This window comes from Sebastes umbrosus, chromosome 23 (assembly GCF_015220745.1).
Source record: "Sebastes umbrosus isolate fSebUmb1 chromosome 23, fSebUmb1.pri, whole genome shotgun sequence".
Lineage (NCBI taxonomy): Eukaryota > Metazoa > Chordata > Actinopteri > Perciformes > Sebastidae > Sebastes > Sebastes umbrosus.
Window position 1 is genome coordinate 2,581,592 of NC_051291.1, and position 18,560 is coordinate 2,600,151.

Here is an 18,560-nt window from a genome sequence, read left to right on the forward strand (position 1 = left end):
GAACAGCTTTGAGAGTTGTTGCAAACATACAGTGAGAAGAGAGAGAGATTTCCTCAGGCGTGAGCCCTTTAGCCTCTTCCTTCAGAGACGGGACTCTATCTTTGTACCAGCAAACCCCTCGTGGCTCTTACTGAAGAGCAAATGCACCCAGCCGTGAATATCCTGCTGTCTGCGAGCCCGGTGGAAGAGGAGGGGGGCTGCGGGAGCGGAGGGCTCCTCTGGGTCCCCAGGAGCCTGAATCCAGTAGAGAATTACTAATAGGATTGGTTCTGCCAGGTCGGTATCAGTGAACCATAGAAGAAGACTCAGACAGACAAAGACTCCGGCGCTGCACTGCGGGGTTGGGGTCAGCACGCTTTCACTTCAGTCGCTCCGTGAAGCCGATTCAACGGAACAAGAAATGAATAGTTTTTCTCCAAACCATTTAGAGAAGTGATTCATAGTCCTCTCGTATGAATGCTGGCACTGAAGCAGAAGGTTTCACCTGTATTCATATTAAAGTCATCTTCGGACATATCAAAACTTTTAGAGTAGAGCTTCTAAACGGGCTTTAGGGGTAAGGTCATGGTTTCTTTTCAAATGCTTGTCTGCCATTAAATCCCACAGTATTAATACATGTCTTCCCTAAAAAATGTTCCAGCTGAAACCAAAGGCAGAGTTGTGCTGCGGCCCCACACCACAGCGTGGTTTCCCTGAGACTCATAGGGAGAGAGAGAGAACCATGTCACGCTGGTATTAAAAATAAATCTGAGGTATATTCTTTATTTAATATGTTCAGCACGCGCTGTCCTCGCCTGCAGACCCTGATCCCTACATGAAGAATTCAACTTCTTCACTGATGAGTTACTTCTTAATACGAATGAGACATCCACCATTTGAAAAAATGCAACACCCACCTAAAAGTGTTGCAGGTATAAAAATACTTTTCGTCTAATGCAACCAAAATACACTTTCTAGATTGAGACATGTAATGCCAGGATCAGACTACACAATATTTTCGACGGTTACCATGGTCACTATGTCAGATTAGACGATTTAGAGTCATAAATTCTTGTTGTGACTCGGCCGCAACACATGACAGACTACACGTCGGTCCCCTGTTCCGACAATACACACTCTCCCGGCACTGCCGTCTTAATATACGGGCTAACCGGGGCTCAAGCCCCCGGGCCCGACCATGTAAAGGGGTGGGCGAGATTAATCACATGATTGTCCATAGTTAATCTTGATTAACTGCAAATTAATCGCTCATTTTTTATCTGTTCAAAATGTACCTTAAAGGGAGATTTGTCAAGTATTTAATCCTCTTATCAACATGGGAGTGGGCAAATATGCTCCTTTATGCAAATGTATGTTTATATTTATTATTGGAAATCAATTAACAACACAAAACAATGACAGATATTGATCCAGAAACCCTCACAGGTACTGCATTTAGCATAAAACAATATGCTCAAATCATAACATGGCAAACTGCAGCCCAACAGGCAACAACAGCTGTCAGTGTGTCAGTGTGCTGACTTGACTATGACTTGCCCCAAACTGCATGTGATTATCATAAAGTGGGCATGTCTGTAAAGGGGAGACTCGTGGGTACCCAGAGAACCCATTTACATTCACATATCTGGAGGTCAGAGGTCAAGAGACCCCTTTGAAACTGAGCCCGATACAACCTAAAAATCACAAGTTGCGTTAATGCATCAAAGGAATTAGTGGCGTTATTATTGTGTTAACTTTGACAGCCCTAGTCATTTTCTTTTAGATCAAATACGGTTTTCTGAGCTTTGAGTTGCTTTCTGAGTTGCGTCTATATTTATGAAACAACGATATGGAGGCTCCGAAGTCAGAACCAAAACGGCAAAATGTATTACTCCTTTCAACCTTGACAGAGGCAGCGCAAACCAGATCCACTCCTTTCATGTTGTTTATTCGTCACGCCTCCGGTGTGCCTTTAACCAAAACATTAAAAAGTCGTGGGCCATGAACAATAACCTGGAATATGCTAAAATGAGGACCTGCAGAGTTGGTGATAATTCTGTCATTCGTCTACAAACAACCCTTTTCACATTGCATGACCCTTTGTTAGTATAAAATATTGATAAGTGCAGCTTTAAAAGGTGTACTGTGTTCCCCTGGAGTCCAAGCAAGCGGTTGACATTCTGATGAATAACGCAAAAGATGCTTGAAGATAGATTTGTTAAAACATGTGTATTAATTACTATGTTCCAAAAGTATCGAGGAAGTAGGAAAAGCTCTCAAGATTTTTTTATGTTTTTAAGTACAAATGCAAAACAAATGTTAAATGAAATTGCCAGGTAATTTTGGCATGCTAATTTAGTGCTGACAAACATTGTTTTGCATGAAGAAAATTAATCTTTATGGAACTACATAAAGTTGTCAAAGCTGTATTGTATTAAATCAATATTCAACAAACGTTATTCTCTGCATGATTTGAATATTAATGTTTTTCAAAGTGAAAAGTACAGTAGCTTTCAGAAAACAAACTCTCAACACAGCACACTGTATACCACATCTGACTGCAGGTTATTGTGTGGAGGGAGTTTGAAAGGAGTTTGAAGGGAGTAGAGGATTGTTCAGTAGAGCATGAAGTCTCCCCAACAATGTTCTCCGCTTCAAATCAAACAAGCTGCAGGTCCCGCTGGACCAAGTTCACGGTTTGTTAAAGATTCATCAGCAGAGACAACTGAAAGTCTCCTCACCGCTGTGAGTCATACACAGATTTAAGTCTGAGCTCTACATCCGAGTCGTTATTTACACTTTTGCAATCGTGTGTAAATAGCTAAAAAAAACGAATCTACGTCTCATGCAAATTTCCGTCTTAAGGAAATTTGCAAAGCTACACAAACAAACATTTTTCCAGAGCTCCACTTCATGTCTGACTGTGTTTTTGTGCCGGAGGGTGGAGGCAGTTGCACCGACCCTTTGCACAGTTAACTTTTCTTTCCGAGAGCCAACGTCCTGGGAGGTTTCTGCTACTGACTGCAGTCGATATCAGGCTGGCAGAGCCTTGCACCACCATATGTCATCATCATCAGCCACAGAGACCCCTGACAGCTCTGAGAGGAGTTACATTAACAATATTTACAGCAATATTTCTATAATTACAGTACCATAGAAAAGAGGCTGAAATACTCGAGCTGTGATACGTGTTTCTCTCTGAGCCACATTATCTTTGACGTTTCAGCATAATTTACCGATTAAAATATTAGGGCTGTCAAAGTTAACGCAATAATAAGAATGCAAATGTGTTTTAACGCCACTCATTTCTTTAATGTATTAACGCAACTTACAATTTTTTGATTATAGTAGGATCAGTTTTAAAGCTAGAGTGAAGATGATAGATGATATGCTGCCGTAATGTGGTATCGGAGCCGTTTTGCGAGTACGAGTACATGAGCACAGTATCGGACCCGATACCCGATACTGGTATCGGTATCGGTGCATCCCTATATGAAACTAGAAAAATCAAAGGAATCCATCGGTACCAATCATGTCATACTAGCTTGTCGGGAAGGTTAAATAACGCTCCAAACTTACGCTAAATTTTGGCGAGGAAAAACTGGCGTGGCCATTTTCAAAGAGGTTCCTTGACCTTTGCCCTCCAGATATGTGAATGTAAATGAGTTCTATTGGTACCCACGAGTCTCCCCTTTACAGACATGCCCACTTTATGATAATCACATGCAGTTTGGGGCAAGTCATAGTCAAGTCAGCACACTGACACACTGACAGCTGTTGTTGCCTGTTGGGCTGCAGTTTGCCATGTTATGATTTGAGCATATTGTTTTATGCTAAATGCAGTACCTGTGAGGGTTTCTGGATCAATATCTGTCATTGTTTTGTGTTGTTAATTGATTTACAATTATAAATATATACATACATATACAGGGTGCACTTTAATGGTCACTCGCTCCGTCCACCTCTGTTTCTTGGCGTGTTGATTCGGCACCACATGTCCTCTAATTGAGCCCTGCTTGCTCAGATGTGGATCCTCTTTAAAAGCTTCGGTCTTTGAACTGGTGTAACTGATCAGTGTACAGAGCTGAAAGCCAGCAGAGTGACCAGGCGCTCAATTAGCATCACACAAAGTTAGCAACATCCAGTTCAATTACCATGACTCACTTCGTAGGGACGGAAAACTCAACACATTTTACAGCTTCAGTCGCAACCAAAGCTGTCAAAGAGGGTCAGCCCGCAACTAGTCACCATGATTACTAGATGACAACTCTCTCTGTTCACATCACAGCCACTGTCGTCTCCTTGCTGGTGTGAGATTTTCCGTCAGACTGCAGATGAAGGCTGAGCTGTGTGCTGTCACCCTACCACGCTATAAATGTGACCGTTGGCAGATAAATAAGATGGCGCTGAGGATACAGTAAACACCTCTCTGAAAATGTGGCCTGACCTTTGCCTGTGAAGTCTGCGAGGCTCTATGTGTGCGTTCCTACTAAATGTGAGTTAATCTAAGCAGAGGGAGAGAGAGTTTCTTCAATACTTACTCTGTGGCTTAAAGGGAAAGAAAAAAAAAAAAGATTTGAAGGCTGTGCAGCTTATTAGGATGCCTCAGCCTTCAGTTGCTAAGTGACGGGATATCAAACCCTAGACAGAGGAGGCAGACGGACAGGAATGTTTCTTTAATCTAAGAGCACATCGCTGTGAAAACTTCAGCATCTCCACAATGTTCACTTTTCACGGACAAAGAAATCTCTTGGTTTTAGTATGTAGTGTGTAAATGTAGTCACATTTTGAGTGAGGTAGTTCGACAGTTCATTCCTGACCTTGGAAGCAGAAGTTGACAAAACAACGTCAATTTAAAATCAACTTACATTAAAAGTTTGAACATCTACGGTTCCTTGACAAGTGACTTCTGAGCAACAATCTGCTGATGAAGAAATGTGTGACTGGACATTGGGTTGAACTCACTTCATCAACTGCTCAGATTGTCACACAGAAATCAGTGCTTACTGGGAAAACACATAAGTAAAGATTACAAAAAATCATAACATCGTTTTCTGATTTGGCAACTGTAAATTGAATTCTGAAACACACTGAGCAATGTAAAAAAATATAACTTTGAAGCTATTTAAGGGGGATGAATTGGGTAAAGCTGAGACTCTTGTGGATCCAATGAGCCCAACTGTATTCATGTGAGATGATGTTAGTCCCCATAGAAGCCATTTCATTGTAGTTAGACCGTTTTTTTTTTTATTTGACCTCACTGTATAATCACAGGATAATCACAGCCTCATGAAACTTTACAGCCACAAACTAGAGACCTAGAGCATTCAGAGGATGGATGGATCAAACTACAGACGTAGAGCATTCAGCGGATGGATGGTTTTCCTAGCTAGATTGACTATAAGGGGGTTTCTGAGCAGTTTACACAACAGAAGTGCTCGCCATCCAATTGCCGAAAAATGCAATTCTTGCAAAAAATCTCCAAATGTCCAAAGTTTTTGATCCCAAATCACAGCATGTTTTTTTCTATGGTGTTCCTCAAGGTCTTGGTGTCTTAATGTGGTATTTTGGAGGGATTATTGATAATTTTTTTATCAATTCTCTAGTGGTAAAATTGTTTTAAATTTAGCACCAAATCTGTGTAACAAACGGTATCAACCCAAAAATTACTGCAACAACTTATGAGACACAAAAGAGCATGGGAATGACCATTATATACTTTTATCATAATGTTCTAAAACTTTATACACTTTTACAATTTATTTTAATTAACCAATTAATGTATTAATTACATTAATATTTCTTATTAATGACTAGAACAACTTGGCACAGTGCTGAGCTGCATCTCAAATTAATCTTCAGGTTCCCAGCTTCCAGATGATGTACACCACTTCTACGTGACATCTACTGTTGACTTTTTATCTCCCCCTGAACATCCCCGGTACCTCACCACCACCCCTCTAAAGAAAAGAGGGCGGGAATGGTAAGGGGTTAAGGGAAATAATGGAAACATGGGGGTTCAAATGGTTGATATCAAACTTAACCTGGTCCCACTGAATTCACGCTGCACTCTGTGAGACAGCGACTCAGCCTCAGTCAGTCAACTGGGGCACAGAGTCAAGAAACACAAATACGCCTTTAAGTCTGATTTATTAATTACCTTTTAATGCGTGCGCGTCGGGGGCTGATGCCAGAGAAAAGAACTTTCAGTAAATCCATTGTCCTTGGGAAGAGCTCAATCTTTTAGAGTGAATTGATGAGCATTAATTATTCAGCATTAAGCCCAAACAAAGAGCACGTCTGTTAGAGCTCGGGGCGACGTCGGGGCCCCTCCTGGCGGTCGATGGGCGGCGCACCTTTAGCATGCATGCCATCGCATCCATAAATGCACGACACTTAACTCTTATCTAACCCGTTCCTAAGTGCACTTCTGACTCCGGAGCGTATCTATCTACTGTATAATCCAGTATCTGGCAGAGCGTCCGCCTGCTGAGATGGACATCAAAGAACAAGACCTCTCTCCTTCTCTTTTGATCCGTTCCAGTTCCGACAGCGCTCCCTCGCCGTCTTCGCTCAGGGTGACATCAATTTGCAAATTGAGCGATAACGCTCGTCCAATTTGGCTAACGTTGAGTCATATGCATTTTGTGAAAACCACCCACCACGTCTTCCATTTTGAGGTGACTGTCACACCGAGAACTCTCTCCTCACACGTTTCCACTACGTGCACACAACATTTAACACTTAACACGATCTGATGACTAACCCCCTTGTGCTGTTATTTTATTTTTTTTTCCCAGGCGTGCACCTGTAGCCTGGTTTATTGCAGGAAGAAGGTGGGTGGGAGCAAGTTAACAAATGCACCGCTCGCGTCAGAAGCTCTGTCGAATTAACACCTGTAGAAAACATTTAATGACACAAAGAGGAGCGCCGCCGTCATGGAGAAAAGTCATGCATGCACTCATGCTTCAAAATGCTTCATTCATAATCAAATGCATATCATGCCGACTGGTTGTTGTCACTAATTTGCAAAAATGACCTTTCTGAGAGCAGAGACAAGCTTTTTTTCCCCTGCCTTTTGCATACCTATTCCATCAAAGACGAAGAGATCTCCATAGCAATGGTTACCCACAATCCACTACTCTTTTATCCATAAAGGTGTTGGTACGTCATCCCTCCTGCCTCACTCCTTTTTGAACTGAAGAAAACACTGCATTTATCAACCAAAAGACGTAGCATGGATGTCAAATAAAACTATTTTGAGGTATAAAAATTCAAAACGATTCCAAGCAAATGTGATAAATGACCTTTAAAGAGAATATTATGATTTTTAAAACAGATTTCTATGAATATTCTACAACTATTACGGCCACACAAAAGGGAAGGAATCAGTCACAGAGACCCAGTTTAAGGCCTCCGAGTATAACTGTCGTCATATATGCCAAATCTGGCGCTTTAATCTACTGCGTAATAATTTAAAAGCAGGAGACAGAGAGTGAGCGTTCTCTTCATTTCTCTGGAGAGTGTGTGTTAGTGAGAGAAAGGGTGAGACCGACTGACTGACTGACAGATAGAGAGAGAGCAAGGCCTGATGGGATGCCGTATATAGTGAAGAACTGTGACGCAAAGGCCTCCAACCATGCATACAGAACAAGTCTCCTTCATTAACTATCCAACAGGCCTCTCGCCTTCTCTTTTGTATGCACACAAAGACACATTCCTGCACTACATCATTTTCTGCTGGTGGCGGATGCTCACGACGTCATCATCATGTGAATAAATGTAATATAATACAACGGCGATGACACCACATTATATCCTGGTCACAAAGGTTAGCATGAACTGCAATTTCTGCGGTGACTAAATCAAGCAGCAACCACCACGACTGAGTCAAAGATGTTTTCGCTCTTCTCTCGACTTGCTTCGGTAAGAGTTTGATTGACAGATTTGCTTAATTGACAGGCGTGTCAGCTATGATGGTTACTGCTTGCTTGTACCACTTCAGTTCCTCACAGGTTTCCTCCCCTCTGACCACATTTTGTAGCTATAGTAACTTCCAAGAGCACCCATATGGAAAATTCTAAACTCCCTCTTCCTCATAAATGTACCGTTTTCTAGTAACAGTACATTTCCTCTACAGTCAGTATGCTTGAGAAACTAACCAAAGAGACCAAGGTAGCTGCCAGTGAAGAAGACATCACAGACACCACATTGCATTACTGACGTGTGATAAACACAAACTGCAGCGATGGGCGCTTAGCAACAAATACACCACCAAGTGTTGAAAAAAACAAACAAGAAGCAGACATCTCACATTACACCTTTAACAGAACCAAAAGGTGTTAAAGTGGAAGTCTTCCTCAGACTAACCTCCTGATTACTGTAGCTGCTGCAGCCCTCCACACTACTCCTGCACTCCCGTAGTTATAGTCAACCAAAGCAGCACAGGATGATGATTGGCGGGGCAGATTAACGTGACTGGCAGCGGCTACAAACATGCCCAGCGGCGTGCCGTCACCGCCCACGCTCAGGCAGCCATTTGCCCTTCTCTCATACCCAGCGTCAGGTCTGCTGCTGTTTACACGTCAGACTCTATTTACTCAGCGAGGCCTCGCCGTCTGTTTGCAGCGGATCAGCCGCATTTCCTGGCCTCCACTACAACCTCAGACTGCAACAATATGATGCGATTCAACAGGGCTCTCTGATGAGGCGGGCATGGCCCTGCTTGTACACCTGTAGCTCCAGTTAGACGAGAACAAAAAAAAGTAAAGATGCTCATGTATCACCTCTGACAGCAATAAGAAAGCAAGTTAAAAGAGACATGCACACATGGATCGGTAGCGTTAGTGATGCTCCAACACTTCCTTTTTTTGCATCGCCGCCTCAAAAACTAACAAGCTAGCACGCAAGGGGTTACTGAGCAATAAGGGTTCATGGTCGAGCAGGTTTCTGAAATCAATCAGTTTCACAGACCGGACGGATCTGAATGAAAACAGGCCGTGGTGATGAGCGATGATGTTGCCATGACAACAGGCAGGCTGAGCGTGCAGCCTGGCTGTGGTATCTTCAGGCGTGCGGCAGGCGGCACCCAGACGGTTTGGGTTTTTAACCTCTTAAGTGGAAGAAAGCAAGCTGCAGTCTCAGATGGGATCATGGGAGGATGGGTGGTGGGGGGATGCGTGGGTGGGTGAGGGTGAGGTGTGGACGGAGAGGGGGGGGACTACAAAGTCAGGCATCAGTTAAACCTCTGCCTCAGAGCGCAGACATGGGAAATGAAAAAGGTAGTGTTATTTTGTTGTTGTTTTTGTTACCATCCCAATCCAGAAATGGCCAACTACAGAGATATGAGAAGGACAAACAAACAGATTAACACATAGGAGAACATCTATACACACACACAGCCATATATACTAGGCCTGTTCATTGGAGAAAAAAACACAATCCTAAATCATACAGGGAAATAACCCAGAAGCTCTCACTCAGACAAGTGAACACACCGACAGCCGCTGTTAAAAACACCCTGCATGCAGATTAAAGAGGCAGCATTGAGAGTGGAGAGAGAGAGAGAGAGAGAGAGAGAGAGAGAGAGAGAACAGGATGGCTACAACAATAGAAACAGCGTGGGGAGCCCAGAGAAACACGCCTGCTACCGCTGACTGCTGGCACAGGAACACTCATGAAACGGGTTGGTTAAAGGGACAGATCAGACTCTTTTGTTGGGGTGAGGGGGGTTTCAGCCTACCTGGAGAAACAAACTCATGAACGGCTCTCTGACAGACACAGACAGTGACGTCAGTTATTATGCTGTTAATGAAGGTAATGAATTGTCTTATTAGTTAGGATATATTGTAATTACTGTAATCAAATGAGACAAATGAGTATTTAGATACAGTAAGTAGACTTGGGAAATACAAACTCACATCTCTTCATTAGAATGCTGTTTTATCTCTCTATGTTTTATATTGAACATTAATTTCAAACTGTGCGTAGTGGAGACGAACTCACCTAAAGAGAGTTAACACAACTTTTTGACAGGATAGAGATGGCCAACCTTATTTTAGGTTAACACAAACCTTTACGATGTCTTTGGCACATAGCAGAGTAAATATGATATAGACCCTTTTTGTGTCGACGTCATGATTACGTCACGGTGTTAGCTGGAGGCGAACACTAGCAGTGGGCTTAAGTCACACAATGTCATCTTGCTGTGTTGTTGGGTGCCACAATGGAGATATCACAGACATTTGAGATGACAAACTGTGATTCGAGGCTTTAGCGAGCTACAATATCGGCGAGACGTTTCAGAGATGGAGAGTAAATGTTGCTAATATACTCTCTTTATGACTGACTTTACAGAGGGATCGTTAACTATAGGCATCCAAAGATTTATACGTCCTCAATTTGTCTTAACAGCGCTGTCGTTGGTCGGACGGCTGGCTACTTAGCTAGCTTAGCTTGAAAATGAGCCGTACAAAGTTGTCACTCATCTGGCGATAGCACTGTGCTTTCCTACGCTGTGACAAGAGTGAGTGGATGAAGCATTAAGATGTCACTCCTCGCCGCTAGGAGACGACTTCACCAGGAGGAGAGCAGGCATTCGCTAGTTAACTAACGTCAGCCAGCCGTCTACTCCTCCCGAAGTAGTCTACCAGCGGCGTAGGGGTCGGCTAATCTGGTCCCGTTGGTTAATGTTAATTTTCTCAACTAACACTCTTGACCCTGGAGAGTGACGGAACATATTAAGAGTGTTTTCTTCAGCCATTGTTAAAAGAACAAGCCAACAATACTTGCCAGCAAGCTGTTAAATATGTCATCATGTTTACTAACAGAAAAGTGGTCTATAATGACTCAGAAGCTTTTCTGCTAATGGTGATTCATTGTCTGCTGTTAAAGTGTACCTTACAGTTAATACCTGTGGGGCCGGGGTCAAAGGTGAGGAGTCTAAGAGCACTGAGCTGTCCACTGGCACAGGCTGAAATCACACCTTTCATTTCCATGGAGGATAATTCCACATTACTCTCTACTAACGCCTTGTCAGGGGGCGGATTAGTGCCCCCGAGGGTCTTCTTTTAGACGCACACTTGCTTTCACACGCTACGCATCACCTCTCTTTCTCTCACACACATGCACAGAGCCTTTTCTCTGTGTGTGCTATTAAAAGGTTAAAGCTGGCCTTTAATAACAGGAGGAAATAAAGCATCAAGGAAGAGCAGCATCTCTCTGCATGCTGCCTCCAAACTGAGGCCTAACATGGCTGCAGGTGGAGCATCATCGCCATCAGGGAACGTGGTTCACATGCAGGCAAGAAGGCACTTCTAGAAAACAGCTGCTTCTGTCTGTGTGGTGTTGGTGGTGGCAGGGAAATGTGGCGTGGCATCATTTCTGCGTGTGCACACTATACTGGGTGAGTATCGGTGCAGGGAGATAGATGTGTGCGTGTTGTAAACACGAGCAATCGGCTCCATCAACTCCCTTCTGCCCGTGAAGCATCGCTGAAACTAACTCAATATTTACTAGCTCCTCCGTCAGCCGCGTAATCACCAAAACATATTTCCAAGAAATTACCGATGAAATTTGGTCTCCAGTTTAAAAATGAACAATTTCAAGCTGTGGCTGTAAACTGATGTTAATGTAACCTCAAATTTAGTTTTGGAGTGATATCTAGGTGTAATACTACACTCTGAAAGTATCTTCTAATTCTAAAGTATCAGCATTCCTTTCACACATAAAGACAAATCCCTGCCCTCGTCCTTAATGAGCGTTTACTGATGGATTGCGAGAGGAAGACAAGTGATACGGGACAAGGTCAATACCGATGCCACCCTCACCACACAAACTCCTCCGGACCAATCCCTCCCCTTTCGTTCACAAATCTAGAGGGCAGACAGACTCTGGAATTAGGCGACGGAGAAAACAATTAAATATTGATCGAATCAACAGGCCAAACTGATCACTGATGCCATTTCAGGATAAACGTACATCCAGTTTATATTACTTCAATACCTCAAAAAAAATTTTTTTTTGGAAAACACAAAATCTGGATTGTATCTGACAATTTGTACTGATAATCTTTGACCAAATGTGACCATTTGATAGTAAAAACTGAGTTGTTTTTGCCAGGTAAAGTCTCTGAATTAACATTGAAATCACGGCTACACATTGTTTAATAACTCATTTCACAAAAGGCTTAGATCCTCAAAAGGAAATGCTCACGGGAAGCCTAGCATGAACTCAAAGTTAGACTAATATATAATGGGATAATATCTTAGCTTCCGGGAAGAATTCAGAAATCGGCTCATAAGAAGATCATTTTACTCTCAAGCTTCGAGGTGTGATAGTCAGATTAAACCTTTTCCAGGCTTCTATCTGATTCAGGATGCTTTCAGACTGTCAGGAGTATTTTGGCAAAACAAGCCAAAAGGCTGCGTTGGTGTAAGATGCTACGGGGTACAGGTGGTCAAACATTAGGACTGTACTGCTTTTAGAAAAGCTCTCCACCACAGCAGTAATCATACTAAGGGAAACACTACACAGTATTCTAACTGGTATATGCATGTATTTAACATTGTGTTGCTTGTTGCATTATGCTAAAATAAAGCCAGGCTCAACTCTGTCTGCTTTTTTCCCTTAGAGTCTTGCTAGCGTTTTTTGCCGTGGCGACATTAAAGCCCTTAAAGAGCTGCTACTTGCAAGGAAATGTTATCAATATCTGGCTTTAGTCGAGAGTTTTAGTGTCCTAAGATTGTTTAAAGACATTCAGGAAAATATATGACTTGTTGCTGAGATGATTGACACCACGCTCATGTCTGTACGTATGCACTGCACCTTTAAACACATCTACTGTACAGCAGAAAGCTGCTGCCCTCCAGGGGCTGAAACTCTCAGGCGATGTCACCTCTGGCCACACCCCAACCAATGATGTCACAGCTGATATAAAACCTCACAGTTTTCTTTCTTTTAGTTACTTGGTATTTAATTATTAAAAAAAAACAACTCATTAATCAAACCTGAACTAATTAAACCTTTTAGCTTCAACAGCAGCGTCACGATGACGTGCTGCCTATGACATCATGACGACGTGTGTGGCTGTTTTGCATTCGTTTCCATTCACACACAGAGCATGACATCACAGCCGGCGGTCACTCCTGTAACACATCAGCCTGCCAATGAGGGATCGATTTGCTGTCCATTACCCAGAATTCACCAGCCGCCTGAGGCGAGCTTAGCAGAGCTCCTGTCCTTCACTTACAGTAGGGGTCTAAAATGAAAGGTGGTCGGTCTTTAGAGACAACTGTTACACACAATCTTTGATACGCTGATAAAAAGTCCAGTATTGAAAATCTTCTGATGAACAGCTGATTTATAATATCTGAGAAAAAAACTCATGTTTGTGTTATTTTCTAACAACTAACTCCTGGTGTTAAAGATTCAAAAAGACAGATCAGTTTTCTCAAGTGGCTGTCAAATCTCAGCATGCATGCACTCCATCCAGATAAAACCCTCAAAATTCAAGTTTGTTATTAATAAAATACATTTTACAAAGCCTGAGTGTAAAAAAAACAAACCCCAATGATGATCAAAAAGGGAATGACAAAAGATGCCACATGTGGCCTATAAGTTAACATCTCTCCTATTCCCCAGCGTGAGGCACTGCATGCACTCAATTTGGAAAAAAATAAAAAAAGCCCCACACATTTCTTTTGTGTTTATCAGAAATGGAGCATTTCTGAATGAGATCTAAACGGGGAACTAACGAGTGTTGAAGTGACATTTCTAGAGCTGTAACCCAATAAACAGAAACCCTCGCAACCGGAACGACAAGACAACACAGATACAGATATAGGATAAACAGCATCCGAGTGCAACAAATGTAAGCTATATAGCCTCCGTTTGGCACAGGCCTCCCTCCACACCTAAAATACACCGCTGCTATGAATATCCATCCTGACAAGAGTGTTAACACCTTGTTTGCTTATGACAGGTGGAAAAAACTGTTTTTAGACATGATAATTGCACCTGTTCGTTCTCAAATCAAGCGTCACTATCTTAAAACGAGTCTAAATAAGGCAATTATTTCTGCATAATTCATACAACATGATAAATAAATTACCTCACATCCAGTGGCGGCTGGTCAATAGAGGGCGCTAGGGCCCCCTGAGCCAGACAGCCACACACACAAAAAACATTACTACTACTAATAAATTATACAAATTGTCAATATTTGTGTGTTTAAAATGTGTCTGGAATGCACCCAGTAATATGTGTAAAGTATGATAGAAAATCCTCTGTGCAAAATATATGGTTTTCCTGCACGTCCGAAATACTCAACTAAAGTACAAGTACCTCAAAATTGTACTTAAGTACTTGAGTAAATGTACTTAGTTACTTTCCACCACTGAGTACATGTTATACTGTTGTGTTTTTCTAAGCATTCTTTACTGCTCCTGTTGGAATAAAATCATTGTTTATTATTTTAATAATTAATAACTATAATAATTATTTAAAAGTAGTAATGTGTTTTTGATACCTTCACTTTTTTGCATTAAATCATACCGGGATGTTTGCTGAAATTGATTGGATGTGGCACCACAGCCCTACCTAGAAACATTTCCACCAGCCGCCACTGCTCACATCCCTGCAAGACATCTTCTTCTTTTTCTTAAGGGGAGCAAGTTTCTGAGACTTTTATGCCAACTTATATAAATTAGTTTTTCTTTACCCTTTCTGGGAGATTTGGGGTTAAAATAAGATGATCATGTAGAAGCTTTATTGTGAATGAAAAGGAAGGACAGATGTGTAAAGTGTAAAGTGGGTATGTTTGGGTATGTTTGGAGTGATGCATAAAGTGTGTATGTTTGGAGTGATGCATAAAGTGTGTGTGTTTGGAGTGATGCATAAAGTGTGTATGTTTGGAGAGATGCATAAAGTGTGTATGTTTGGAGTGATGCATAAAGTGTGTATGTTTGGAGTGATGCATAAAGTGTGTATGTTTGGAGTGATGCATAAAGTGTGTATGTTTGGAGTGATGCATAAAGTGTGTATGTTTGGAGTGATGCATAAAGTGTGTATGTTTGGAGTGATGCATAAAGTGTGTATGTTTGGAGTGATGCATAAAGTGTGTATGTTTGGAGTGATGCATAAAGTGTGTATGTTTGGAGTGATGCATAAAGTGTGTCTGTTTGGAGTGATGCATAAAGTGTGTATGTTTGGAGTGATGCATAAAGTGTGTATGTTTGGAGTGATGCATAAAGTGTGTATGTTTGGAGTGATGCATAAAGTGTGTATGTTTGGAGTGATGCATAAAGTGGGTATGTTTGGAGTGATGCATAAAGTGTGTATGTTTGGAGTGATGCATAAAGTGTGTATGTTTGGAGTGATGCATAAAGTGTGTATGTTTGGAGTGATGCATAAAGTGTGTATGTTTGGAGTGATGCATAAAGTGTGTATGTTTGGAGTGATGCATAAAGTGGGTATGTTTGGAGTGATGCATAAAGTGGGTATGTTTGGAGTGATGCATAAAGTGTGTATGTTTGGAGTGATGCATAAAGTGGGTATGTTTGGAGTGATGCATAAAGTGTGTATGTTTGGAGTGATGCATAAAGTGTGTATGTTTGGAGTGATGCATAAAGTGTGTATGTTTGGAGTGATGCATAAAGTGTGTATGTTTGGAGTGATGCATAAAGTGTGTATGTTTGGAGTGATGCATAAAGTGGGTATGTTTGGAGTGATGCATAAAGTGTGTATGTTTGGAGTGATGCATAAAGTGTGTATGTTTGGAGTGATGCATAAAGTGGGTATGTTTGGAGTGATGCATAAAGTGTGTATGTTTGGAGTGATGCATAAAGTGTGTATGTTTGGAGTGATGCATAAAGTGTGTATGTTTGGAGTGATGCATAAAGTGGGTATGTTTGGAGTGATGCATAAAGTGTGTATGTTTGGAGTGATGCATAAAGTGTGTATGTTTGGAGTGATGCATAAAGTGTGTATGTTTGGAGTGATGCATAAAGTGTGTATGTTTGGAGTGATGCATAAAGTGTGTATGTTTGGAGTGATGCATAAAGTGTGTATGTTTGGAGTGATGCATAAAGTGGGTATGTTTGGAGTGATGCATAAAGTGTGTATGTTTGGAGTGATGCATAAAGTGTGTATGTTTGGAGTGATGCATAAAGTGTGTATGTTTGGAGTGATGCATAAAGTGTGTATGTTTGGAGTGATGCATAAAGTGTGTATGTTTGGAGTGATACATAAAGTGGGTATGTTTGGGTATGTTTTGTAGAGCTCCAGAGCTCCAGACTCAGCGGTGCTCCTCTTACCCTCGCCGCCCTGGAGGAGTACGGATCCTCGAATAGATTCCAGACCACCGGCTGCCACTTTCTCCACAGGCTGACATTACTACTCCCATCAGCATTTACATCATCCTCGATGCCCAGCCTCTTCCCCGTCTCCTCCTCATCCTCCCCGGTGTCCACGTTGAGCTCGAACACATCCAGAGCCTCCTCCGCGTCCCGGTGCTGCCGGTACGTCATCCAGCAGCAGGGCTCCACGTCCGTCTCATCGATGCCCCAGAAGGAGAGCTCCTCCTCGAACAGAGGACCGCACACATCGGCCGGGCAGTGCAGCTTCCCGGTGCGGTAGTAGTTCAACACGTAGGCGAAGACGCCCGGGTGGCGGTCGAAGAAGTACTCGTTGGTCCGGGCGTTGTACTCGAGGAAGCCGGGCACTTGTTGCAGCTGATCCAGAACAGAGTCCAGGTCCGAGGAGTCGGAGGCGAGCAGGGCCAGACGGGTCCCCGGGAGGGTCTTCAGGGTGGACTTGTAGGTCTCGTGTCTGGTGCCTCCGACGTTGAGGATTATCCTCTCGGTGTCGTCAAACTTGCCCATCGCTGTGTTTCAGACATGACTCAAACAGCTCCGGGGTTTTACGCAGCATCTCAGGTTTCATCTGATGTTCTCCTGGTCGTCTGGAGGACCGAGGAGGAGGTCCATTGTGTTGTTTGAGGAAGGTTTTCCTGCAGGTGGTTGATTTGTATCCGTGCAGACAGTCGGTGGTCTGAGTGGTGAATGATCTCAACCGGTGGCTCCAACCAGACTGAGCTGCTGATGCTGTGTGCGCGTCCCTGCCCTCTCCAAGACGCACAGCCGCTCGTCAGCGTCAGGAGAAGTTGAATGAGCGCTCCTCTTAGAGCTGCTGTTGGCTCGATAAAACCAACTCGAGGGAACATTTGCATCATGAGAAAGGGATTTTTCTGGCTTTATTTAACCAATTTTGGGTGCTGATAAATAATAAAATGCAAAAACAATGTTCATTTTAATCAGATAATTGTAATAAAAAAGAATTATGAACAACAAACTCAACTATTTTATCCTTTCATCCATCAACAGGTGATGTTGAAGCTCACAGCATCCTTTGTCTGTTTTCATCCTTAAATTGTAATTATGATTATGGTACTTTATCTGGATTAATTTATTCTTATCTGGGCCCATGGGATTTCACATATGTGTTTAAGAGGAGAGGACGTTTTCCCCTCTGAGCATCACAGAATGCTGTGTGTTTTGAGCATTAACATCCTTCTTCAACATGTGTATAGAATATGCATATGTAGCTAAGACTTCAGTTTAATCAGCTCTTATAAAAGGCAACCAAACCAGAAGCTTGATGACAGGAGGAGGAGATTGGGGGGTGGTGGAGAGAGCTGCTGGTGTGTGCTTCTTGTCAAATGGCGTTGGCATGAAAGTACCAGCGGAGTAAAAATGAAAAGTGTCAGGTTGTAAAGGTCATGACGCTGCACACCTGCATGAGCATGATCTAACGATACAAGTCAGCTGGTAACCGAGCAGATGAGATGTCAGGCAATGCCACATTAATACCAATACTTGCAGAAGTAATAGTGGTAGAGGCCACAGCAATAGTACTGCTAAGAATAGAGGAGGGTAGAAGTAGTAGCACTAGTAGAGGTTGTAGTAAAAGTAGAAATATTCATATCAGTTATCATAGCTATACTAGGTCGCTATCCTATCTTTCAGAGGTTGTAGCAGGCTCTCTTAAAGCTAGAGTGGAAGTACTAGTATCATATGAATCTAGAAAACCTAAGGAATCTATCGTTACTAACAATGTATTATTAGCTTGTCGGGAAGAACGCTAAATAACACTCCAAAGTTAGGCAAAATGTTGGTGAGGAAAAACTGTCATGGCCATTTTCAAAGGGGTCCCTTGACCTCTGACCTCCAGATGTGTGAATGTAAATGGGTTCTATGGGTACCCACGAGTCTCCCCTTTACAGACATGCCCACTTTATGATAATCACATGCAGTTTGGGGCAAGTCATAGTCAAGTCAGCACACTGACACACTGACAGCTGTTGTTGCCTGTTGGGCTGCAGTTTGCCATGTTATGATTTGAGCATATTGTTTTATGCTAAATGCAGTACCTGTGAGGGTTTCTGGACAATATCTTTCATTGATTTGTGTTGTTAATTGATTTCCAATAATAAATATATACATACATTTGCATAAAGCAAGTATATTTATCCACTCCCATGTTGATAAGAGTATTAAATACTTGACAAATCTCGAAACTTTCAT

General features: G+C 42.3%; 1 protein-coding gene across 2 annotated transcripts in view; it reads right to left on the reverse strand.

The window, feature by feature from the left end:
• kcnc2 (potassium voltage-gated channel, Shaw-related subfamily, member 2) overlaps positions 1-17,113 on the reverse strand; it is a 79,785-nt gene extending 62,672 nt beyond the window's left edge. The window contains exon 1 of one of the 2 annotated variants that reach the window (XM_037760624.1): positions 16,293-17,113. In XM_037760624.1, the coding sequence (XP_037616552.1) occupies positions 16,293-16,859 (567 nt within the window). In that variant the 5' untranslated portion in view covers positions 16,860-17,113. The remainder of the gene's footprint in view (positions 1-16,292) is intronic. The other variant, XM_037760623.1, reaches the window with a different exon arrangement.
• Positions 17,114-18,560: the final 1,447 nt, after the last annotated feature.